This window comes from Urocitellus parryii, chromosome 7 (genome assembly GCF_045843805.1).
Source record: "Urocitellus parryii isolate mUroPar1 chromosome 7, mUroPar1.hap1, whole genome shotgun sequence".
Taxonomy (NCBI): Eukaryota; Metazoa; Chordata; class Mammalia; order Rodentia; family Sciuridae; genus Urocitellus; species Urocitellus parryii.
In genome coordinates, this window is record NC_135537.1 from 138,897,756 (window position 1) to 138,924,341 (window position 26,586).

The 26,586-nt window shown below is 49.2% G+C and overlaps 1 protein-coding gene across 4 annotated transcripts in view; it reads right to left on the reverse strand.

Moving 5' to 3' along the window:
• Rph3al (rabphilin 3A like (without C2 domains)) overlaps positions 1 to 26,586 on the reverse strand; it is a 149,721-nt gene that overhangs the window by 22,275 nt on the left and 100,860 nt on the right. For all 4 annotated transcript variants that reach the window (XM_026388869.2, XM_026388871.2, XM_026388870.2 and 1 more), the window contains one exon: positions 2,563 to 2,737. In XM_026388869.2, coding sequence (XP_026244654.2) covers positions 2,563 to 2,737 — 175 coding nt within the window. The remainder of the gene's footprint in view (positions 1 to 2,562; positions 2,738 to 26,586) is intronic.

Consider the following 26,586-nt stretch of genomic DNA (forward strand, 5'->3'; position numbering starts at 1 on the left):
GGGCTGGGACGTGGGGAGAAGTTGTCCAGTTGTGCAGAAGTCCGAGGGCTGAGAGACAGAGGGAGAGGAGGGGAGATGGAGGAGGCGGGTGGGGAAGAGGGTCAGAGACAGACGGAGGCTGGGAGAGGCCGAGGGAGGCTGGGTGAGCGAGCTGGTGCTGGGATCAGCTCCATGCCATGAGAGGACAATGCTGGTCAAGGGGTCCTGAGAGGCTGAAAGACGGTCACCTTGGGAGAGAATGGCTTTAACAGTCTCCCAGTGTTATCTGGGGCCATTCAGGAGACCCTGGGCCCAGAGGAGCCTGCTGGACCTAATGAACACCCCTCCACAGGGCCTTCCCCTCCTTGTGCATGTCTGGAGCAGGTGGTGGCTGGGTCATCCATCCTCGCTCTTATCTAATAAGTGTCTACCCTGGGCTGCCCTCTGCTATGTGCTGAGGAACTGGCCTGTCAGGACAGACATGGTCCTTGCTGACCCTTAGTGCTGTCGTCTGGACCCGCATCATAGCTGAAGCCCCAAGTCCCAGAGCCAGCAGACTGCCTGGCACCACCAGGTCCTGGATGGTAAAGCCACTCGGAGCCAGGGGATCACCAAGAGGACATCCAGTTAGCAAGGGACTAGATAGGCCCAGAGATGTCCCTGCCAGGGCTGCCGGCTATCTGCTTCCTGGAGCCCCAAAGCTAGGATGGCAGCCAGAATGGACGGAGACAGTAGCTTCTGGCAGCTTGGAGACTTTCCCAGAGGCTTCCATGACTTCATCTTGAAGCCATGCAAACTACTAGGAAGCCGAAGGGAGGGCTCCTCCCTGCCCCCAAGCCCAGCACTGCTGCTATAAGGCTCCCCAGGGCCTTCTGGTCTCCCACAAGCATCCAGGAGCCACCTCAGGACTCCTGTGAGTACATGGCCAGACCTGGGATAGCAGAGAACACACTCCATCAGAAAGCACAGACCCCAGCTTCTGCACAAGATAACCACAGGGGACACAGAAATCACCCAGGAATGGGCTTTGGAGCAGCTCAGGGACAGTCAGCCATCTGGGGTTCCCCAGTGCCCCTCTTTGCCCACCTAACATAGCGGCTCCCTTGGGTCCGAGAGCTTCCTGTGTCTCCTGGATCCTGCCTCCTCTGCCTCTGCCACCAATTCTTCTCCCTGCCTTCACTCAAATTTGGTCCTTCTTCCCCCCGCTGCACCTCCGTATCCCAGCGTGGTCCCTCTCAGTGTGGATTCAGGGGCCCCCTGAGCTGCCACAACCAGACAGGCCACCAGCTGTCCCCGACTGGCTGCCTGTGGGGTGACACTTGTCAAGAGTTTGACGTGCCTGGCACAGACCTGGCACAGAGGAGCCTGGTGGGGGGCGGGTTCTCAGGGGGAGAACACGTTCCCGTGGGGGAGCCTCTAAGTGGCCTGGTCTGGCCTTGGTGCAAAGTTGGTAAGAAACAGCGCTGATTCCAAGTGAGTGGGGCCACCGGCCTCCTTGCCCACATAACAAAAAGGCCATCTGTGTTTGTCCGGCTGGGGAGGTGTTGGGGGCTCTGCTCCTGCCCAGGGCATGTGAGGGTCTGCAAGCGCCTATGTATGCACGTGATTGTGTGTATGTGCACATGTGTGTGTGTGTGCGTGCACACATGATTGTGTGTATGTGTCTGTAAGCCTGTGTGTGTGCTTGTGAGTGTGGGTGTGCTGATCTGAAGCAGATAGGGTAATGATGACCCCTTGGGGTGCTCCTTAGAAGACGCTGTCAAGTCTAGTATCTTGGGGTTACCTCTCTCAAGATGAGCCCCTTACCCCTCTGGCTGCTGTCTCACTTAGGACCCTTAGACCCCGAGTCCTGGGCTGAAATATGGTCACATCAGGGCAGGAGGGTAAGGGCCTGCCTTAGAACCTGGCTCTGCCACGCACTAGCTGAGCCAGGTCCCCCTCTCTGGGCCACAGGCTATTCCTCTGTAAAATGGGGCTGTTAAATCCCTTCACTGACTATTGAAAACAATCCTAGGAACAACAACAACAACAACAACAACAAAAAACCCATCATAAAAGCTGTGGAGAGCGCTCTACAGCACCAGGTGATATCCCAAGGGGACACAGCCATGGTGATGCAGCCATCACAAATGCCAAGGGCACTGGGCCACAAAGGTCCCTTGCTCATTAGGGCCAGGAAGCCCTTCTTGAGACACAAGATGAGTGTGGGGGAAAGGGGCACAGGCTGCCTGGGGAAGATATCGTTTTACATCTTGCAAGAAAACTTCACCTGACATTTTATTTCTGCAAAGATCTCTATGTCACCGGCAGCATCCCTGCCCCCGAATTAGCACTTGTTTGGGAAACTGCCCCCCAGAGGACCTTCCCACCACATCCCTGCACAGAGCGAGCAATACTGTGGGATCAGAGCTGCCCTCTCTCTTGGGTGTATGTGGGGACCCCAGGGCACAGGAGGGGACGAAGCACAGCGTGACTATGTGGAGAGTGTAGTGGCCCCAGCCTCACACCCACGCCATGCCTGGCGGGCTGATGGCCTGCAGGTCATCCGCGGTGATCCTGGGAGAGAGGGCAACAGGGTCTTACCTCTCCCTCGAGCCCACGTGTAGACACGGCTGGCCTCAGTGCTCCTGGGTTCCGGCTCTGCCGGCTCCACAGGCAAAGGTCGGAAGTGGGGGTCGTCAGCCCGGCCAGGGGTCTTCAGGGGCAGGATGTACTTGGGGAGTCCTTTGTAGAACCAGGCCCCAGACCTCTTCCAGACCTGTGTGGGGAGACATCCGCTTGGAGCACAAGAGGCAGAGTCCCTGTGCTGAGCGATCACTGCCCGCCCGCCCCTCTTGCTTCAGCCCCATGCTTTCCGGTGATGGGGGATGGGAGAGCAGAGAGCCATCAGAGTGGGAAGGGACTCCTGCCTCTGCCCTCCCTGGCCAGTGGGCCAGGGTGGTCGCTTCCCCCTCAAGGACCCAGGACAAGTGGGAATAAATTCCACAGAATCTTTGCATCTAATTTAGGGACCATTCTCTGTCTTGCAAAGTGGTGATTTTAGGGGGATGACACATTGAAGCATGGAGACATGCTTATGAAACTGTCCACTGCTACCATCTTGTCCTTTCCGGTTCCCAGAATCAGGAGACACCTAGCCACACCCCCCTGCCCATCCCCAGCCCCTCCAGGGCTCTATGGAGTTTCTAGAAGATCTGCCCGTGACAGGCTCCCTCGCTGCTGGCTGGCCTCACCCGCACCTTCTCCCTCTGGCTCCATGTCAGGGGCCACCCTGCGCCGACCTGCTCAGCCGCCAAACAGCCGGGTCTACCTCGCCCGCTGCCCGCCAGACACGGGTGGCCTCCTCCGCATCCTGCTCAAACCCCAGCTTCTTGAGGATCCGTTTGGTGGTCCCTCAGGTATTCTGTGCCCCCTCCCATCGAGCCACTCCTGTGTCTCATGTTTGTCACTGACCCTCAGAGAGGGGCTCAGAAGTAGCTACAAAGTTCCAGGCTTGGTTGGCTACCCCCCCAAGCCATAGCCATTGGCTTCACCCTCCTCTTCCTTGCCTTGATGCATCCTCCTCAGTGCATCCTCCTCCTGGGTGCCCCAGGAACCCTTCTCCATCCCACAGAGCCCGCCACAGAGGTCAGACGATGCTTGTCAGGTCCCAAGCATGTGCAGAGCATGCTCCATCACCTCCCCTTGGAAAAGATCTAGGGCTGGGGAGGCAGCGAGAAGAGATCACACTAAACCATGAAGTGGGACTTCCAGAGGCTAGGCCGAGCCAGGGAGCTGAGGATGTTCGCCCGTATCCTGAACGAGAATGACAGGGCAGGAGATATTTGAAATCAGGGACCTGCAGCCTCTTGGGACTCCTGAGGAGTCCCTCTGTGTCCCTATCACCCTCAGCAGGCCACTCAGGCTCCCCTCCTGCTCGCCCCTGGAAACAAGGTAGAATCAAAACAGCTTCTACACCCACTGTCTGTGTGGCTTTGGGTGAATTACTTAACCTCTCTGAGCCTAAATATTTTCATTGTTGAAGTTTGTCCAACAGGGCTGCTGAGATATTGGGGAATGATCAGCCCGGTGCCCAGTACCAGGAAGTTGCTCAGTAGGGGCCACCTGCCTTCCTCCCGACCAGCCCTTTCCCATGAAACTCTGGACAGAGTGACAAGAGGCTTAAAGAAAATCCAGGCTGGGCCACATCACAGTATTTGAAAGCCCTTCCTGAGGGCTTCTGCAGCAGGCGCAGAAAGAAGTCGAATCTCAGAGCCTCAGGTTAGAATTCAGAGCAGCAACTGAGATAAGGTCCCTAAACTCTTAATGCCTACTTCAGAAAACACCAAGTCCTCTCTAATCCCTTTCCCCATGGAGGAAATGCATTCAAGGCATTGAGTAAGGAGGGCTGGGAGTGTGTGGAGGACTCCTGTCACCTTGTCAGAGAAGGACAGACCTTGCCTGTTCTAAGCAGACAGGCCGAGTTTAAATTCTAGGTGTATCACATGCCCAGCAGCTGCTTGATTTGGACACATCCACCTCCCTGACCCTCGGTTTCCTCATTAGTAGGTGGGACATGGGACAGTGCTCTTCTCAGAGGGCGGCCAAGAGAATGGTGCAGGGAAGCCACCCCACAGCTCTGAAGCTCAGAATCACTATGCCATCTTCCTCCTCCCATCTGACAAACACAGCCAGTGGACCCAATCCCCTACTAGAAAGAAAGAATTTAAAATAGAATCTTTTCTCTGAAACAGTGTCTCCCACTCCCCAAAGGCCCTCAGCTCCATGCTGATGCTATGGGATGTCAATAAGATCTAAGCCACAAAGAAGGAAGGAAGGAGAGATATGAGTGAGTGTTAGAGTCTGTAAACAAGTCAAAATAACACCTGGCATTTTGCCAGGGGAATGTTACAGTTCGTAAACAAATCTGGATGGTGCCCGGGACGCTGCAGCCGGACTGTGGCAGATGGTGGCCCGTACGGGGAGCCCCGGGACACTGGGGGTAAGTGACGAAAAAAAGCTGCCCGTCCATAGATAGGACGGGAGCAATCTGCTCGTTCCTAGGCAGATAGGGCGAGAGAAAGAATGGCCATTTTGAGAAAATGGAGAAGATTGATACAGTATGTTTGTGTCTTGTTTTGTCTCAGTGTATTGTTTTGTCTTTATGATGAAAATATGGAAGGGGTGAGAAGTAAGGGAAGGAGGCACCCCAGTGGAACCAAGAAGAGTTAGGGCATGTGTTGATAAGAGCCCAGGAACTCTAGTCAGAAAGAAAAAGAAAGTTCAGAAGAAGAAGGATTATCTGGAAAAAAGTTGCAGCAAAAGGCTATTACTGAATACTTTTCGTTGCCGGAGGGTGTGTGAATTGTTGCGGCGGCTGCCACGTGCGGCAGTGGGTCATGGTGCAGCAAGTACTTTCCAAGCGTCTGCAGCCGGCTCTTCCACTGCCGGGAGCCCAAATCTAGACCTGACCTGGAGGCACAGTCTCCCAGGCTCTTGCTCCCTGTGCCCAGTAGCAGTTTGAGTCCGGGACACTTCCCGGACTCTCCCTGGGGGCCATCTGGGGCTGCCCCCACGCTGCAGGTGAAGACGGCCAGTCCCTGAAGTTTGATCATTTCCAAGGCCAGTAACTACAACCATTAAGGCTTATTTCAAATGTAAAAAACCTTGAGATAATGTACTAAATTGTTCAGAAGGTTGTTTTCTTAGCGCCTGCTGGAATACCACAGGATTTTCCTTAGCCATCCGGAGTTCCTGCCTTCGTCCCAGTGCCCGTGAAAAGGAGGGTGGAAGAATTTCCAGTGTTGCTGAAAACCAGAGGAGACTTCGGCTGAGAAACGGAGGAGACTTCGGATCAAGCTAGCTGCCTGCAGAACTTACCTGGACTATGATTTACCTGGACTGTGAGTTAATCTATTGAGACACTGCTTTACTTGGACTGAGACAACAAACTGTAATCTACATCTTTGCTAATGGTGTCATTGCTGGTATAATTTTTCCAAGGGCTTCTTGCATGGAGCCATCAATTGGCTTAGTATTGTGACATTTTGTATCCTTCCCTTCTGCTTGTAGCAGGTTATTTATGGTGTTTCTGTAAAAACCACTATGGTCCTTATTTAAATTAAACAAAAGGGGGAAATGTTAGAGTCTGTAAACAAGTCAGGATGGTGCCTGGCATTTTGCCAGAGAAATGTTAAGGTCTGTAAACAAGTCTGGATGGCGCCTGGCATTTTGCCAGAGGGAGTGGTTAATGTTAAGGTCTGTAAACAAATCTGGATGGCGCCTGGCATTTTGCCAGAGGGAGTGGTTTGTGAAGTAAGGCCAGCGAGCCATTAAGTGTGGAGATTCCTGATTGGTTGACTGCTGTATCTAGTTTATGCTAATTAGATAAGCTGTGTGGAATGTATAAATACGGCTCCTGTCCTACAATAAACGGCTTCCACTCCTGCTGTATCAAAGTACACAAGTTGTTCGTCACCCCCCCCCCCCCCAGTTATTTTGCTGCAGCCGGGCTGTGACTCCGGCAAGTGAGTTCCCTCATCATGTGCACGTGGGAGGTGCTAACTTAAACCGACCCTGTATTGCACCACTTCTCAGAGCCTCTGATCTGCTAAAGCGCAGAGTTTTCCATCAGGGCAAAAGAACACACCCTGCTCCCACCGATCCTTTCTATGCCTGCTGCAGAAACTCAATCTCCATCCACTCAGCACTTTGGGGGACAGCACTGTTATAGTCAGCTTTTTCATGGCTGTGACTAAATGACCCGACCAGCACAACTGTAGAGGAGGAAGAGTTTATTTGAGAGTTCACCGTTTCAGAGGTGTCAATCCACAGGCAGCTGGCTCCATTCCTCAGGGTGCCAGGTGGGGCAGGGACAATATGGCGGAAGAGTGTGGCAGAGGGAAGTGGCTTACAGGGTGATCAGCCAGCAGAGAGAGAGAGAGTCCACTTGCCAAATACAAACGTAGATACCCAAGGCCTGCCCCAATTCCCACCTTCTCCAGCCACACCCTTCAGTTACCACTCAGTTAATCCCATCAGGGGACCAATCCACTGACTGGGTTCAGACTCTCACAACCCAATCCCTTCTCTGAACCTTCTTGCACTGCCCCACATGGGAGCTTTTGGGAGACACCTCACATCTAAACCATAACAAGCACTAACTTGCTGAGTGAGCTGCATCTCTTTCTCCAAGTAGACGGGGTCACCTCTTGATGCTCTGGAGTGCCAGGCACAGGACTGGCAGGAATCACTCATGGCTCCTCCCAGTATCCCTGCACGGCAGGGACTGGTTTGATGCAATTCTTGAACAGCACAGATTTGTGGGATGCATGCTTTGTGGAGCCCCTTTGGACAGCATCCCAAACCCCTGGATTGATGCTTGTCCCTACCAAAACTTAGGTTCAACTTTAATGCTCAAATTCATGTGTAAATGGTATCCAGAGGTGGGACCTTCAGGAGGTAACTGGCACTGGATGAGTTTATAAAGGTGGGGTCCCCGTGATGCCATTAGCTATCTTCTAAGAGGAAGAGCTGGTCCATTTGCTCTGTCTCACAGTGCGACACCAAGGCGCTCACCAGATGCTGGCACCATGCTCCTAGATTTCCCAGGCTCCAGAACCATGAGCCAAATAATTTTTTAAAAATAAACTACTTGGCCTCAGGTGCTTTGTTATTGCAAAATAAAATGGACTAAGGCAGTTGTGGATGCACATAGTCTAAATCCACAAAGGCAAAGTCTTCTCCCCTGAGGTGTCTGGTGATAGGAGCTCACTGAGGAAGCTTATGTTATTACTCCACTTTCCAAAGGAGAACACTGAGGCTCCAACAAGTTCAGCAACTTGCCCAAGGGCCTCAACCCTATCCCCCGGGGGCTCAGGGTCTCATCCCCATGGATGCAGAGCTGATGCTCACTGAATTGTGGTTGCAAGTAAATAAGTCCTCAGTGGGTCAGGCGAGGCCACCAAAAGCTAAGTGTCCTACAGACTGGATGCTCAGAAGGGAGGGATGAGCCACAGAGGGAGAGGGATAACAGACCCTCTAAGGCCACTCTGTCCCTGGAGAGCTGCTACATGAGAACAGACCACAGCAAGACAGCTGGGGTCCGGAGGTGCCTGCATTGGGCTCCCTCAGCCTCCCTCCCCGCAGCTAAGCAAGGCCTGAATGGTGGTAGTCCCTGCCTGCCCCAGCCTGGGCACGCCAGCTCCTGTCCTCCAACGTGGGCTGGGCTTCAGGGCATCAGGGCACCAAATGAAGTGGGCACCGACAGCCATCTGTGAGCAGGGGTCAGTGTGGGCTTGGGACCTGTGCCACACCACCTCCCCCATCCATGGAAATTGCTTTTGTCTTTTTTTTTTTTTTTCTTTTCTGAGAAACAGATACAGAGCACAGAAAAATCAAGACAATAACAATGAAGTAAAATGAAAAAAAAAAACAAACAAAACCACAGGTTGCCGATAACCCTGACCACAGAGAGCCCTGCTTATCACCAATGTGTGAGTTTCTTTTCTATTTCTTACTTAGGGCATATGCACAATTTTTTGTTTTATTTGAAAAATAAGAGTGTATAGATATGACCCATCCTCTCCTATCATGGAATTGTTCTGTGTTAATAAGTCATGGTCTCCGTCATTGTTTTTTTGATGGACCCTTATTTTATTTATTTTATTTTTATGTGGTGCTGAGAGCAAACCCAGTGCCTCATACATGCTAGGCAAGGGCTCTACCACTGAGCCACCACCCCTGCCCCTGCCCAGCCCTCTTTTGTATTGTATTTTGAGACGGGGGTCTCACTGAGTTGCTTAGGGCCTAAGTTGTTGAGGCTGGCTTTGAACTCACAATCCTCCTGCCTCAGCTTCCCAAGCCACTGGGACTACAGGCATGTGCCACTGCGTCAGGCAACTTTACGCCCTTCAGAGCAGGGCCATGGCCATCATCTTTGTCCATGTGGCATTGGTCAGTAGGGGGCTACTGTCTTAGGTAATATCCTGAGAAGTGGGATTGCAGGTCAAGGAATGTGAATACGTCCATTTAGATGAGGATGTGTATATTGGTAGCTTGGCCTCTAGGAAGAAAAGTGACATCCCAGTGTGACACTTAAGTGTCTTCAGGGTGGGGACCTTGTCTTATGTTCCCTGTGGAACGTAAGTCTGTGGACCCTGCTTAGGAGAAGTTTCCCAGGGTTGGTGGGCTAGGGCATTTGTCCAGTCCTGAGGTCCCCAGATGTAGGTGCGGCAGGAGGGACAATGGGATCCCCTGCCACTTCTAAGATATTTCTTCAGGAATGGGAGAGCACAGGGACAAGGACATAGTCCGTGACCAATGAGACCCTGAGGACAGCCCTCAGTGCTTTGCAGCATAGGACCATGGTCCTGCTCACAAGTATGTATGGTCCTTTTGAAAAAAAAAATTAAAATTTTTATTATGCCAAAATATACATAACACAAAACTGACCACCTTAACCATTTTTCAGTGTCTAGTAGTGTCAGGTACATTCAATCTCTGACTCTTTCCCTCTTGCACACAGAACTCTGTCCCATTGAACAACAATTCCCTCCCTCAGCACCTGGCAACTGTCCTTCTCCTCTCTGCCTCTGTGAACTTGACTGCTCTGGCTGCCTCATGTAAGTGGAATCAGACAGGGTCTGTGCTTTTGTGATTGGCTTATTTCACTTAGCACAATGTCTTCAAGGTTCACCTACACTGTAGCACTGTCAGGATTTACTTATTTTTTGAGGCTGAAAAATATTGCATTTTATGGATGGATAAGTGACTTGTTGATCCACTCATCCACCCATGGGCACTTGGGTTACTTCCACCTTTGGCTGGTCCTTCCTTCCTTCCTTCCTTCCTTCCTTCCTTCCTTCCTTCCTTCCTTCCTTCCTTCCTCTCTCTCTTTCTTTTTCTGTACTAGGGATTAAACCTAGAGGTGTTTAGCTATATTTTAGCTATATCCCCAGTCCTTTTTTATTTTTTATTCTAAGGCTGGCTCTTGCTTAGTTGCTGAGGCTGACCTTGAACGTGTGATGTTACTGCCTCCACCTCCGAGTTGCTGAAATTACAGGCGTGCTCCATCACCCTGGGCTAGTGGTCCTTCCATTTTTAATTGTCTCCCTGCATGACTCTACCATCCAGGAGGAAAGGTTATGGCTGCTTGTGTCCTCAATCTCCTAGCACATGCTCAGTACACACTGGTGAAATGACAGGCAATCATGGGTGGTTTGTTGGAAGATACGCAGAGCCTGTTGGCTTCCTGGGGAAGGAGCCTGGGCGTTTCACCCAAGTTTTGGGAATTAACCAAGTGGACTATTGCAGATGAAAGACAGGTTATAGAGGAAGGGCCCAGCAGAGTGTCCTGGTAGAGAGCAAGCCCCAGGGTACCTCCCAGCCCCTCCTGCCTGTTCTCTGCAGTAGCTCCTGTCTTCTCTGACATAGACCAGCCATCAGGCCCCAAGCCTCAGCCTCAATTTCTGCCTTAACAATCCATCTTCAGTCCACCTCCACCAAAAAGACACAGTGGTCTGTAAGGTGCTTTTGGGAGACAGGATAAAGAACACAGGAGCCACAGTTATCAGGTTGAATTGCATGAAACTGTGGGTCATCAAGTTCTTTGGCGAGTATTCAACCCTGGAAACCTAGGAAAATCATCATCAATGTGACATCATTCACTTATTATTTATGCTCAGCAGAACAATGTCCCCACAGGCCAGCCAGGATGAGGGTCTGTCTGGGGTCCATGGGCAGGTCTGTGGCTGCCCAACAGATTAGTCATTCCTATGAGTGCACTGTAGTGGGGACTCCTGGTTGACTCTTCTCTGAAGTCCAGGAGGACACAGTCTGATGATCCCGACTGCCAGGAATGGCTGGGATTCTGGCCTAGTGAGGGAAGTGGCAGCTCTGGAGTCCATGCATCAGAGGGCTCAGAGCACACAGGTGTATCACCCAGTACAGGAGGCGCACCTGTGCAGATGTGCATAACACAACACTGTCAGTATTTGGAAGACGCCTTCCGCATGGGTGAGCAGGCCTGGCGAGGCGAGGCGAGGACTGAGGAGGCCAGCTGGGCTGAGTTTGGAGGAGCAATGCCCTCCCCATGCCAAGCCATGCACATCCCGACCTTCTCCTGCCTCGCTGCCCTCTGCCATTCCGCACAATGCATGCCAGCAGCTGTCAATCATATAACTCCTGCTTGGCGCATCCAGCTCCATCGCCCACGGCCTGACATCAACACCTTGCCCTTCCCCAAGAACAGGGGTAGAAGGACCCCTCCGTGGGAATACACCCGCCCTGCACCCCAGGCCAGCCCCACAGCTTGGAACTCATTTCTTTTCTGGAGGAGCCGAGTGCTTCGGAGAAACCCTACTCTGCTCCCCACGTGTGGTTTGCTGTGATAAGGCCAGCAAAGCAGCCAGCCTTGAAAATGCCATTTAATGAGAAAAGACCCACACAGCCACCATGGCACTCGCAGGGGGTGTCTGGCAGCACTGAATGCTCCCTGGTACCACACTGCTTTGTGCTCGGCTTCGAGGTTTTCATTACGATTTCAGCTCACGGCCAACCTGACTGCAGATACTGATGGATATTAGCCAAGCTGTTCTCAGGGAATTTTAATTACCACGATAACAATCACTAATCATTGGCATTTCCTAAATGGCTGTGGCTGGAGAAGGTGGTAATTGCTGGGACCCTGCTGGAAAGAAGCAGAGGCCAAGCGGATCGGAGAGGATGGGGGAGGAGGGGGCTGACGACCGCTCTGGCCACTGCTCTGCCCCGTCCGAGTGTGACCCCCTCTCGGTCTCCCACACCCCTGGCATGACTCAGGTAAGTGTCTTCACTGGCTTGGGTGGGTGATTACTGTCTCTGCCCCATAGTCACAGAGGAAGTTCATGGTCTTTGTCATGTCGCTCCTATCACCTGTGACACCCTTCATCTGGGCTCCATCAGGCAGCTTCACTTCCCCTGGGGAGGCTTCTGAGCCATCTAGGGCAGAACCAGGATCCCTGGGCTGTGCTCCCAGAGGCCATGTAGTACCACTGGGACAGCATGTCACACCTGGGCTGGAGTGCACACTTGCCCATCTTCCAGACTAGGAAGCTCTTCAAGGGCAGAGTTGTGCCTGAGCCATCTCTGCATGTCCAGGACCCAGCAGGAACCTGCAATGTGGCCGACACTCAAACAGACAGAGGACCAAGCAAAGGAACAGTCTCCAGGGGACGGAAGGTGGGACCATGTCTTCAGGAAGACTATGTTCTGTCTACAAGCCACAGGCTGACCCAACCTTGAAAAGCCATGGGAAAATGACCTGTTAGAGAGTGGTCCTCTCCTTCACTGTGGTCACTTTAAGGGTCTCTCTAAGGTGATGGAGGAGTGGTGCCTGCCCCCCACCCCCCATCACCTGAACACACACACACAGAGCTGATCTTCCAGGGACCTACCAGGCAAGCTACACTCCATAGACATCATGGTCCTCGTCCCCACCCCTCCCCGGACACAGCTGCTCTCACCCCCTTGACTATGCTAAGCTCTCTGTTGCCTCTTGGACTTTAAAATGCTGTTCCGCCCCCCATTCCCCAGACTAGTTTCTCTTCTGCCGGTGGGAAACCACTGTTATCTAGAAGCTTCCATAGGCAGAACCTTGCACTTCCTCCACCTTGCCTTCCTGTGCTAAGATTGCCTATTTACATGTTTGGTCCCTGCTAGATCAAAAGGTCTGCAACAGCAGGAGCCACCCAGGGCACCCAGCACATGCCAGCACATAGCAGGTGCCCAACAAATACGGCAGCTCATGACTGTGAAATGTGACGTCCACATTTCAATGCTTTAAATCACTCAGGTTACTTAGGAGAAGCACAGGCTCTGAGAGGGTGTTAGGGACTATACTGTGTCTCTCCCAAATCTGTACGCTGAAGCCCTAGCCCCTGAGGTTGATGCTGTGTGGAGGTGGGCCCTGGGGAGAATATTTGGTTTAGATGAGGTGATTAGGGTGGGGCCTTCACTAGAGAGTGGTATCCTTATAAGAAGAGACCTGGAGAGAGTTTGCTACCTCTTTCTTTTTCTCTGCCAGGTGAGGACACAACAAGAAGGCAGCCATCTGCAAGCCAGAAAAAAAAGGCCCTCATTGTGGGACTAACTCAGCCTTGAGCTTGGATTTCTTGGTCTCCACAACTGTGAGAAAGAAGTTTCTGGGTTGGGGGGTGTAGCTCAGTGGTACAGCACTTATCTAGCATGAGTGAGACCCTGTGTTTAAACCTCCATACCACAAAAACAAACTAACAAAAAACAACAAAAAGAAATTCTTGGCCTGGGGATGTGGCTCAAGCGGTAGCGTGCTCGCCTGGCATGCGTGCGGCCCGGGTTCAATCCTCAGCACCACGTACAAACAAAGATGTTGTGTCCGCCGAGAACTAAAAAATAAATATTAAAAAATTCTCTCTCTCTCTCTCTCTCTCTCTCTCTCTCACTCTCTCACTCTTTCTTTTTTTCTTTTTTTTTTTTTTAGAGAGAGTGAGAGAGGAGAGACAGAGAGAGAATTTTTAATATTTATTTTTTAGTTCTCGGCGGACACAACATCTTTGTTGGTGTGTGGTGCTGAGGATCGAACCCGGGCCGCACGCATGCCAGGCGAGCGCGCTACCGCTTGAGCCACATCCCCAGCCCTCTCACTCTTTCTTTAAAAAAAAAGAAAGAAAGAAATTCTTATTGCCTAAGTCAGTCTATGGTGTTTTGTTGTAGCAGCTTGAGCTGACTAATACAGAGTAAATGCCTGGGGGGTGGGAGGGTATAATAGATCAAACATGGCCCCAAATTATTTTATTCTCCTCTCTTCATGAGATGGAGTCTGTTTTCCCACCTCTTTAATCTGGTCTAGTCTTATGATTGGCTTTGACAATAGGATGTGGCAGATGTAAAATGTGACTTCTGACACATACTCAAGAGTCCCTTAGAACACTGCCACCATTATGAGACAGTACCTAGTCCAGTGTACAAAGGGATGAGAAGCCACATGGAGGTAAGCTAAGACACCCCAGCTACTAGCAGCTGCAGACAAGTGAGCGAGCTCCCTCTGACCTTCCCTGAGTGGAGCTGTCTGAGAGCTACAGCTGCTAAGGACTCCAGGAGAGGTCAGCAAAAGAACCACCCTGCTAAGCCCAGCTCAAACCACAGAGCTATGATCAAAGAAGGAAGGGTCCTTTTCAGCCATTGAAGCTTTTGCACATCTGGCAGAAATTCCATCATGTTTTTACTACTTCTAGAAAAAGAGTCAGATATGTTGCTAATTAGATGAGTGCAGCTGGATAGTCAAGAGTTCAGGGACTTAAAAAGGCTCATTCACCAAATAAGAATGTTGGTCTTATGCTATGAAAAAGGAACAATTTGAGAATAAGGAAAGGTTCCCAGGAATAAAAAAATAACAGTGCAGAAATGCAAAATAAAGACTGGAAATTAAAAATGAGGAAATTTGGAATACAGAGCACAAAGACAAAACAACAGAAAAACATGAAAGAAATGATAAGTGACAAAGAGGCTCAACTTGAGGGGTTGAATTCTTAATAATAGAAATTGAGAGAGCAACAGGAAAAAGAAATTTCTGGAGCTGAAAGGAGGACAATCTTCACATAAAACATTTTATTGATTCTAAGGCAAGAAAAATGAAAATATAAAAAGCAAGGCAGGGAGACCAGGGATGCCCAGGCCTCCGTGCAAGGCCCCAGCACCACACAAAGGTACACCCAAAAGCAATAGACACGTACCAATAAAATCACTTAATCAAAAATAAAGCTTCCAGAAAGAAAACAAAAACAAAACAAGACAAACAAAAAAACAGGTCGTCTACAAGGAAACCAAACTCAGAATGGCCTCAGACTTAATAACTGTCAACATTGCATGCTAAAAGGTTCTGCATCTAGAATCTATCTGCCAAACTATCAATTCAATATGAGGGCAGAATGTAGACATTTTAAAACTCACAAGAATGCCAAGTTTCCCTTGTTCCCTTTTCAATAAGTTACTTAAGGATAGGTTTGAGCACAACACAGGTGAAAAACAATAAGGAGGAAGAAGACAGGATCCTGAAAACAATGTCTCCAACTCCCAGAGAAGGCTCCACGCAAGAGAGAATAAAATTGAGAAGCTGAATGTCAAAAGATACAAAGTTTCATTATTATATTCTTTTGTCAACAACAATGTCAATAAAAACTCCAGGAAAAACTAAAAGTTACTCAAGAATAACATGTTCCAAATATTAGGTAAATCAAAATGTGACATAGTTTTAAGAAAGAGTTAAAAAGGAATCCATTTGATTATGAAAGTAGGAATGTTTCCCTTTGGGTGATCCAGGGGTTAAGGTAGTTAACCAAAATGAAATTCTTACATACTATTGGATCCTGAGATATTTAATTAATTTAAATTTAATAAAAATAATTTAGATGCCAGGTGCAGTGGTGCAGGCTTGTAATCCCAGTGGCTTGGGAGGCTGAGGCAGGAGGAAGGCAAATTCAAAGCCAGCCTCAGCAATGGTGGGGTGCTAAGCAACTCAGTGAGACCCTGTCTCTAAATAAAATATAAAATAGGACTGGGGGTGTGGCTCCGTGGTTGAGTGCCCCTGAGTTCAATCCTGGTACACAAAAAATAAATAATAAATAAATAAATTTAAAAATTTAACTCCCTAATAATTATTGAGTACTCTGTATGTGCCAGGTACCATTCTAGGAATTTTATCCATAATTTATATAACTCTCACAGAAATCCTATGTAGTAGATATTATTAGATATCATTATTATTATCATCTCTATTTTATAGCCAATGAAACCAGGCAGAAACAATAAGTAACTCAAACAGGAGAAATGGCACAAAAGTCAGAACCCAGGCAATCCAGCTATAGTCTGCTTACCTCACCTAGTTATAAAATCATACTCTATTAAATACTATTCACTGATCTTTTTTTAAAAAATTTTTATTAGTTATTGATGGACCTTTATTAACTTATTTGTTTATATGTTAACCCAGGGCCTCACACATGCTAGGCAAGCGCTCTACCACTGAGCCACAACCCCAGCCCCTGATCTTTAACTCTTAGGACAAACTAGAGTCAAAATATTCTGTGTTTTCTCAGATTCTGCAGAAATATTAATGGTCAAGATTGTTTACCTCTCCCCAAGGGCCTGGCTTTTGTAGGCACCTAAAAATATGATTATCCAACTCCTCCTAAGCCCACACCCCCAACCATCTCCTTTATCTAACTCTCACATAAAGCCAATATTTTCGCTGCCCTCAATCAACCTAGGGCCAGGTACTACACAAGCAGGGACAGCTTTTATGCCCAAAGGCTGCCAGACTCGCTGGCCTTTGGCTGCCCCTTGTTTAACCTTTTCTGCAGAAACCCTGATCACGCTGTGCCCCATGCCTCACCCTGGCTCCTTTTGCCTCCTGAGTGACACTGGTGGCCCTGCATGGTGTGCTGAGCCTCTTCTCCTGGGAGCTGTAGGAAATAAATCCTTCTTTCCATGGCCTTAGCCTTTCAGTGTCACCACTCAGTCACCCTTGTAAATTAAGACCTGGGCACAAAGCACCAAGCATGGAAGAATTAATTAACTGCTAGCGAACAGAATCTAAATGTGGAATTCTGGCAATCTACTAGTAAAGACATAACCTAGCAGAGGAGGAGGAGGGTATGGGGGAGGGAAGAATAGGGACCTTGGTACGCACAAGTCACCCAGAGGGAGCCAAGGTGGGCATGCTACAGCCTATGGAAGAAGAAAGAGGAAAATGTTATACGAAGTGATGAATTTAACCAAAGTGCTAAGAATAATATAGTCATCAAAAATTAGGAGGGAGAGAGGAAGCGGGGTAGTCCAAGCTAGTCAGCTGTTCACCTTTCAGAGCGCCAGTCGGCAGAGGGTGTCGAAAGCTGACGGATCAAGAGAAAGAACCAGAAATCAGCACGGGACCCAACACGCAGTTCGATGGTGATGGACGGCCAGGGAGGAGCCGGCGGGCAGCTGCCTTCACCAGCAGATGCTTTCCTGAACAATTTGATTTTTTTTTTTTAAATCACATGCATTAGTTTGATTGAAATTAAAATATAACAGATTGGTAATTGAATGTGGATGTTATTCAATCCTCGGGCCACATGGCGGGTCGACACGTGGGGAGTTGGAACAGGGCTGGTATATTGAATCTGGATGTGGCTTTAGGGAGAAAAACTGGTAGCTCAGGAAAGGAAAGAAAAAAATTTTTTTTTCTTTTTTTTTTTTTTTTTTTGCTAAGAGGAGCAAGATAGGACAAGACTTAGTGAAGCTACGGTTAGTTTGAAAACATGAGCATGCGTTCATCATGCTGACATTTCTGTCCCTGAAAACAGCCAAGTGCCCTGGTGGGTCACTGTACCTACCTACCCACCAGGACCCAGAATCTTGGCAGCAGGAAGTAGCCTTTATTGCATGAAGGTGGGCAAAGCTGGACCTGGTTGAAAGCAGGAAGGGCCTGGGGTACCATGCAGTTGGTTGGGGCAGTCTTGCTCTCCAAGCCTGCTGGACACACCCTATGACCAGGTTTCTGTGGTGACAGGCTGAGTACAAGAGGCTGTGATTATACCCAAAGGCGAGAAGCTGGGCTTGCTGGAGTTTGAATCTGGAAACCCATGTCCCCAGAGGCTTACGTGTTGAAGGCTTGGCCCTTCACCTGTGATGCTACTGGGAGGTGGTGAAATCTTTCAGAGGTGGGGCCTCATGGGAGCTCTTCAAGGCTTGGGGGTGGGGGGGAGTGTCCTTGAAGGGGACAGGTGGACCTTCAACCCCTTTTTCTTCCCCCTCCTTCACTTCCCAGCCTCAAGATGAGCAGGTTGCTTGGTCACACACTCCTGCCCTATGTGCTGACCCACTTCCCAGCCAGAAGCCAAACAGCCACAGGTCTGCCTGATCCTGGACTGGAACCCAAAAACGTGAGCCAAAATAAACCTTTTCACTTCATAGATGGATTATCTAAGGTGTTTGTTATAGTAACAGAAAACTGACTAACACAGGACTCTACCAGAGCCTTGGGCCCATGAAAATACTGAAGGAGGCAGGTCATGATGAGATGCACTAATGCATCATATACATGTTTGTTTCTAGCACTGTTTTCTGCTAGAAATGTTGTCTGTCACTCAAAGCAGATTGGAACCATCCTACCCCAAGTTCTGGCTAATTGCTGGATTACCTGCTGGCCCACAAGCCTCCAGACCAATTCAAGTTGGATGGAGACTCAATTCATACTGGGTGTGACTACCATGTGATGGGTGGTTACTTTGTGTGTGTGTTTAGTTTTTCTGACTAAGGGTGCAAAAGAGGCCACAGGCCTGTCACACAGCAGCAACACAGGGAAGAGCTTGGCATCTTCCCTTCCAAGAGCCTAGGGTAGTGGCTCCACCTGCCTCTGTCATCCGAAGAATAGCCGAGACTGATCTCCAATGGGTCCTGTGACTCTGTTTGCAAAAAAGACAATTCAAAGAGGCAACCATTTTCCCTAAAAAACTGCTCAAAGGTATAATAATAGGTCAGTTGGCCAACAGAAGAACTAAACAGCTCAGCATGGTAGCAGAATATTCACAACAAAGGCAGAATTCAGTCCAAATAAGGAATGAAAATATAGCTACAAAATATAACAATGTGTAATTATGTTAAGAAGATAGGGTTAAAGTTACCTGTGATCTGATGCAGAATTTCAGATTATTTCAATGAAAACCAACTGGTTGGAAATAAAAGCACTTGGATTCCTCATGGTGAGGGAATTACTATATTTTTCTATTGTAATGGAAGAGATTAGGCACACATTGCTTTGACTATTCATAAAGTTACATACATGCAGATACATATCTAAGACAACCAGTAGAATGAAAACCAGGAGAAAGATCATCGGACATATTTAATTTTCTTGCTTTCCCTCTTTCCTTCCCCCTCCCGATTTTCCTTCCTTCCTTTCATTTTGTTTGCAATTTTTCTTTGTGGTTACCTTTTTTTTTCTTTTGGCAGGAATTAAGTTTAGAGTAATTATCTTTCCTGTTGGCTTCCCTGGAAGATGATGTTCACAAACAACTTCTGAAGGGGGAGTCTGTGGATATTTATTAATTCATTCAAATCACATCCATTGAGCTCCTCCTGTGTGTTAAGATTGAGCTATGGAAACTAAAACCACATGTGGCCCAGGGCTTAAGTCCACAAAGGGCTGTTTTCCTCTCCTGCCTGGGAGCATGGTTGTAGCCTGGGATGGTGTAGCTCATATCCACCCTGCCCTAGGGAGGGCCACTGAATACATTCAGCAAAGCCAGCCATCAGAAGCCCTGGGAAGAGGTGGTTTGAGGATTGTCAGACTTGCTGGGTAAAGCTGTCCAAGACCTGAATCTGCTGCTCGTTTCTTTTGGCCCAGACAACAATCTGGTTCTAATCTTGCCTAAAGTGCTAACTCCTAATTGAGGCTGAGACTCCTCCTATAAGCATTAGCATAGCTGCATTTTAAAGAGTAACACTTCTTTAAAAAATTACAGTACTGGGAATCAAATATGTTATACTACTGAGCTATACTCCAAGTCCCAGGATAACACTTTAAAATCACATGGATAGCTGGGCCTGTAATCCTAGCAACTGGGGAGGCTGAGGCAGAAGGTTGGCAAGTTCGAGGCCAGTCTTAGCAACTTAGTGAGATCCTGTCTCAAAATAAAATCCAAAAAGGGATGGGGATGTGGCTCAGTGGTAGAACACCCCTGAGTTTAATGTCCCATACCCAAATAAAAACAAACTCACAGGAATGTATGTGTGTGTTGGTGAGCCTGGACCACCACCACCACCCCACCCATCTGCAGCAGTGAACAAATTTATTTTGCCTGGAAAGTCTCCTGCCTCTGGGGTCTCGCTGGTGGCTGGCTGGCTCCCCTCTGAGCTCTGAAAAACATTATGCAAGTCCCCAGACCTCCCAGAACAGAAGGCAGGCTGGAGATCCAGCCCCAACAAAGGCAGAGCGCACACACCGCTGCCCTTTCTTCCTGCCCTTGGGGGTCAGGAGAGCTCCCTGCTCAGCCCCGTGGAGCGCAGGTTTTCCCAGGGCCCCAGTGAGTTTCCTCTTCACTTCAAGTGAGGTTTTTGAGCAATCAGGTCAGTCCGGGAGCCAGGCAATCGCCAGCACAGCGGAAAGGAAAAAATGCAGTGAGAGAAAATATTATGAGGGTGCTATCTGTTTTCTTGACAGATAATTTAAACACCTTGGCTGGATCATTTCAGAACCAGAGGAAATGCTTTGGCTTCCATTAACCCCTGGTGAGGGGCTGCTCGGGTGAGGTTTCTGCACAATCACCACAATTACTGGTGAGGAGTGTTTGCAAGCATCACAGGGGTGGGGGGAGCCTCCGAGGCTGGCTCCCCATAGACAGCCACATGCCTGGGCACCCCTGCATTAGGGAGAGGTCCTGGGGCAGTCTTGCTAAACTCCAACCCTGGCCTCACTTGCTCCTTGTAGTTCAACTTCAGGATCTATGTCAGCATCTCCCATGTTCTCTGGGGTGTGGAAAGGTTCCCATAATCCACTAAAAATGGGGATCCTTATCTTCGCCCTCTGGCCTCCAATGACATCTCCTCCCTTTGTCCTGATGGTCTTGCAAGTTTGGCAAATCCAAGGAAGTGGTGTTCCTTTCTTTGCAGAGGGTAGTGGGGGGCAGGAACTGGGGTTTGAACTCAGGGGCACTTAACCACTGAGCCACATCCCCAGCCCTATTTTTATATTTTATTTAGAGACAGGGTCTCACTGAGTTGCATAGTGCCTCGCTGTTGCTGAGGCTGGTTTTGAACTCGCCATCCTCCTGCCTCAGCCTCCCGAGCCGCTGGGATTCCAGGCCTTGCCCGGCTGAGGTGTCCTTCTTAATTATTTGCACCGTCAACATTTTGCAAAAGCTTCCCCTAACTCTTAATCCTCAAGCAGTAGGAAATTTTTTTTCAAATCCCAATATTTAACTCGATTCCCTGTTCCCACGCAGGTCTGAGAGAAGCTGTGTTGGTGACGTTTGGCGGGGAAGCCAAGTTCTGTCCCCAGATGGAGTGGGCTGCACACAGGAAATGAATAGAGGCTGGCAGCAGAAAATTGGACCGGCCAATTACACCCAGCCAGGTCTTTTCAGAGGAGCTTCATGATTTTGATTCAATTCCCAGAACAACAAATATGTCTATGTTTAAACACAGTCTCAGAAATATGTTCCAAAACTAAAGTGAAACCATTTCTGAGCTGACCCCTCCTGGGCAGGGGTGCATGGGGGGCTTCCACTCAAGGACACTTTCCTCACTCATGCATTTGATTATTGCTTCATTTCCAATCAAGTCTCATTCCCTCTTCAGGAAAACCTCTAATTCTGAGGTTGCATGAGGCCTTCTCTGCTCTGCATGTTCAGCCTTCCCTAATCTAGTCCAGATCTTTGACTCCACCCAGCCCCCCACAATCTGGAAGACCTTACAGGATTTCCGCCGAATCACTGATTGGACCTTATTATTGTCTGATTTTAGGGATCTCCTGTATTTTGGGGGTGTGTGCCTGTGAAATCTAGCATACATATGAAAGTGTGTTTCATACATAGCACATTTCAAAGAATCATATTCAAGTTAACACCTGTAAACTCATCAAGAAACCATTAGAAGACCCCACAAGCCCACTCTCTCTTCCAGAGGTAAACAGCATCTGAAATTTTGTGTTAAACAATCTCTTGCTTTTTTTTTCAATTAAACAAAACAAAACAAAAAACTCCAGACAGGCTCAGTGGTGCAGATCTGTAATCTCAGCCACTTGGGAGGCTGAGGCAGGAGGATTACAAGTTTGAAGCCAGCCTCAGTAACTTAGCAAGGCCCTAATCAACTTAGTGAAACCCTGTCTCAAAATAAAAACATAAAAAGGACTGGGGATGTGGCTCCGTGGTAATGTGCCCCTGGGGTCACTCTCCAGTACCGAACCAAACCAAAGCAAAACAAACTCACTCCAGGGAATGCATTTCTAAATTAAGTAAGTATTCCTCATTACCTGTTTTTGAACGTCATGTTTTTGAGTCATTGTGCTATTTTTTTGCTTATTATCTTTTTGATTCAAACTTTGGTAAGCTTAACTGACTTCTCTGCAGAATATACAGCATATTCTTTCATTGCCCAAACTGATCTATCCTTTCTACTTTAAAAGGACATTCGGGTTGTTTCCAGATTTTTTTTGCTATTACAAGAAATGCTGCACTATGTATTCTTGGCATGTTTCCTGGAGAGGGAGTGTGCCCCACTGGCTGGGTTGAAGGTTCATGCACAGGAGATGAAGCTAAGAAGGATCTCATGAGGTGCCAGTTGCAACATGAAGAGGTACCAGCCAAGATTCCTACAGAAGAGGCTTTGTGCTTTCTTTGGCAAACAGGGAGTACTGGGAGCTAGCCCAGGACCATGACAACCGACCTCAAATTGATGCAGTGTTAGGAGTGTGGGCAAAAGTTCAAGGGTCAGAGGGATAACCAGGTCCTGAGACCCAAAGCAAGAGTCAGAGATACATTTAGCTAGATAAGGGTCAGGGCCAGGCTGGGTGTTAGTTGTGACTTGCATTTCTAAATTAAATAAGTATCGTAAAGTCACAACTTGCAAAGTCAGGGCAAGAAGAGGCAGGGACCTGGAATTCCCCAGAGATGGGAACCATTGAGGAAAGAAGAAGTTGAAGGGCCACCTCTGTTCCTCTGTCCTTCTTCCTTCAACCTGCAGGCCGGCCCTGGAGCAGGAGGTCTGTGGGCTCATTGCTGAGGGGGGGGGTCACTGGCCTGGTGGAAGTGAAGAGGAAGCATATCTAGAGGAAAGAGTCTGTCAGACAGCCCAGGTTCACGAACCAGCTCTGCATGTCCTGGCAGTGCCACCATAGACTTGTCATTGAAGGTCCCAGAGCTTCCATTTAGCTAGAAAACAGGGCATCAATGCCCATCTCACTGCGCCTTGCATCCACCCCTGCAGAAGGACGTCGGCAGAGGCCAGTTCTTCCCATTTCTCTTCCTCATCTGATGAAATTTCTGGCAGCTCAGTAGGATGTGCATAGGAGAGGGGATGGGCGTGCGGTTCCAGGGCCCGGCACCACCCAGGAGCTTAATAAATACTTCCTGAAGGATGGAGCCACCCTCAAGTCCCCAGTCTCCATCTGTGAGACAGCTGACTAGGGGGAGGGGCACAACGGTGCCAGCCAATGTCACTTGGCATCTAAAAAACGGGCAGGAAAGTTGGATCAAATTTTTATTCAAATTAGTGCAAGAAAAAAACTAAATTCAGATGCTTTCCCCCTTGCTTTATACCCCTTCCCCAGGGGCGTGCATGGGAGAGTACCATAGCAAGATGCGTCATGCCCGACACACAGGCACAGAGGTGCGGGTGGGTGGCTGCAGCAGGTCAGTATCACATCATCTGCTCCATGGAAACAGAGAGGCACCTTTCAGCTCGCTGTGGTCAAGACTGGTCCCACAGAATAGAGTGTTCCCAATACCACCAACCTCTGAGCATATCTACTGTGGTTGAGTATTTGGGAGACACCAGTCGAGTGACACCGCCAAACGCTAGGAACTGTGGGCCCAGGGATTTCATGGAGGACCATGTCAACCCCAAAGAGCCTTCTGCTACCACTCCAAGCACTCACCTCTGGGGAGTCCAGGGCCTGGCACCTAGAAGGTGGGGTCTCTGAGTGATAAGAATATGCTGTGCCAATTGTCCTCCTAGGCCAGCCTGCCTCAGGTCTTTGCTGAAATTGAACCTTCTCAAAAAGGCCCATCCTGGCTAATCTATTTGTTTTCTCTCAACTGTGGTTGAAATATACAGCACAGGCCAGGCATGGTAGCACATGCCTGGAATCCCAGCGGCTCAGGAGGCTGAGGCAGGAGGGTTGAAAGTTCAAAGCCAGCCTCAGCAAAAGTGAGGAGCTAAGCAACTCAGTGGAGCTCTGTCTCTAAATAAAATACAAAATAAGTCTGGGATGTGACTCAGTGGTTGAGTGCCCCAAGTTCAATTCCCTGTACCCCCCACAAAATATATATATAGCACATAGAATTTGCCACTCTAACCTTTTTTTTTCCAGGAGTCCTAAGTGCAGTGGCCCTGTGCACGTTGCCACCACCCACCTCCTGAACTTCATCTTCCCAGACTGAGACTCTGCGCCACTAAATACTACCTCCCCAGCCCCCTGGAACCTGCTGTCCTACTTTCTGTCCCTACGAATCTGACTACTCCAGGTATCTCACCTAAGTGGCATCCTATGCCAATTGGTACTTCTATGACTGGCTTATTATTTATTATTATTTTTAGTTGTAGTTGAACATAATACTTTTATTTTATTTATTTATTTTATTGTGTTGGTGGGGATTGAACTCAGGGCCTCAACCCTGCTAGGCGGGTGCTCTACTGCTGAGCCACAGACTGGCTTATTTCACTCAGCACAATGTCCTTGAGGTTCATCCAGGTGGCAGCATATGTCCAAATATCATTTCTTTTTGAGGCCAAATAATATCAATAATATTATGTATGTAGCACATTTTGTTTATCCATTCATCTGATGATAGACGCTTGGGTCTTGCTTCCACATTTGGGCTATTGCGGATAACGCTGCTATGAACACGCGTGTACCAATATCTGTTGGAGTCCCTGCTTTCAATTCCTTTGCCTAGATGCCCAGAGGTAGAAATCCTGGAGACACGGTAATTCTACCTAATTTTTTGAGTAATCACTTCCATGCTCACATGGAGTGAGCACATCCTCACCTGCAATGCGCAGGTTCTGATCTCCCCACAGCCTGACACTTGATATGTTCTGCTTTTCTATAACAGCCATCCTGATGGGTGTGACAAGGTGGCTGGTAGACTTTAGCATGGCCACCTCCCTCCCATGCCCAACACCCCTGACCACTTTGCTATTATCCTTGTTTCTATTCAGCATCCAGCAGGCTGTACCAGGAGCTTATGAGTTTGCTCCTGCTTTAATCGTCTGGTTCTTAACTCCCCATCTCTGGCCTCTGATCAGGACACAAGCTCTAGGCAAGAATATTAGGCTGTTTTGCTTATTGCTGTTTTCCAAGGGCCTAACACAGGGCCTGGCCTGTTGCAAATACTCAACAAATATTGGGTGAATGAAGGAAGAGCAGAAAATAAGTCATTGCCCAGCATTTGCAGGAAGGTACTTCTGGCTTTGTCAATTACTCTCTGATGTCATTGGGCAAGTGGCCTCCCTTCTCAAAGCCTTAGTTTCTCCATCTGTCACAGGGAACAACAGCTCCTTTTATGCATGTCACTGGGCTCCTGTGAGGATAAGAGGTGTTTGCTGCTGGGTTCTAGCTGGTGCTCAGCTAATGTCTGCTATCGGGCTGCATTGGCATGTCTGGGTATGGACAATTAACTCGGAAGGCTAGAGAAGCGTGCTGATGGAGTCAGGTTTCTCCAGTGCAGACACTTGGGTAGGCACCCCAAACAAAGTTGGGGAGTGGGGTGGGAGTGGTTCAGTATTCGGGGGTGGGAAGGGTGTGCCAGAGGGTCCACCCTAGGCAGAGTGCTCTGGGGGGGGGGTGCTGGGGACCAGGAGCCTCCTCCTTCTGTCACCTGTACCTGTGTGGGAGGCCGGGAGGCAGCACTGATAGTGGGTCTCCTTGGCAGAGCCACAGTGGCGTGGGAGGCAACCAACACACTAAGGAAGTGTGACCATCCGGGTCCCCCGGGGACGCCGCGACAGCAGCCCAGAGTGAGCCAGGCACAGATGGCAGGGTGCTCAGGCAGCCACCCGCCCCAGCGCCAGCCACCCACTCCCGAGCGCACTCACGGGCCTGCGGAGGGGGCCCTCTGGCAAAGCTGTTTGCAGCAAAAATCCAAACTGCAAGTAACAGCGGGACCAGGAGAGAACCAGCGTGGAGAAGCAGATGGCAGCTTGCAGCAAGCACAGGCCACCCTCCCGGCAGGCAGGTGCCAAGGATGCTGGGCTCGGCTGGCACAGCTAGTTACCATCAGGGACTGGCTGGGGAGGGGAGAGTCCCTGGTTCTCCTGACCCTCTGTGAGTTGGAGATGGTTTCAAGCTTACCTGGGGAGTCACTTTCCTTTTTCATAAATCCCCTCTACCTGTCAATCAACAAGCAGGAGGGGGTGGGGCAGGCAGAGAGAACACACAGCCACTGTCTGATGGGCACTTTGGCCCCAGCCAGGGTTTCCTGCTATAAGACTCCAGGGAAATCAAAAGCACCCGCTGGGAAGAGGTTCTAAAGTGATCAGAGCAAGGACATTTCTTTGCAAATTTCTCTTCCAACCAACAAACATTTCTCGAGCACCTTTATATGCAAAACACTGTGGGAGGCTGAGTAAGTCTTGGCTGCAGCCCGGCCTGGCAGCCCGGCCTCTGCCGAGTTATAATCAGGGTGCATTCGAAATCTGAACGCAAAGCAGATGATGAACACAGGAGAACGCGCTAATTGTATTAATCAGCTTTCAATTACTTACAAATTGGTCTTTACCCCTTCCTAGCTCATCCCCCCCCCCCTCAGATAACACCTGAGTCTTCAGAAGCCTTCTTACGCCACAGGTATCTGTTAGAGGCTGACGGAATGGTTTCTAGAATCCGGGGTAATCTAGATTCCAATTAGTTCT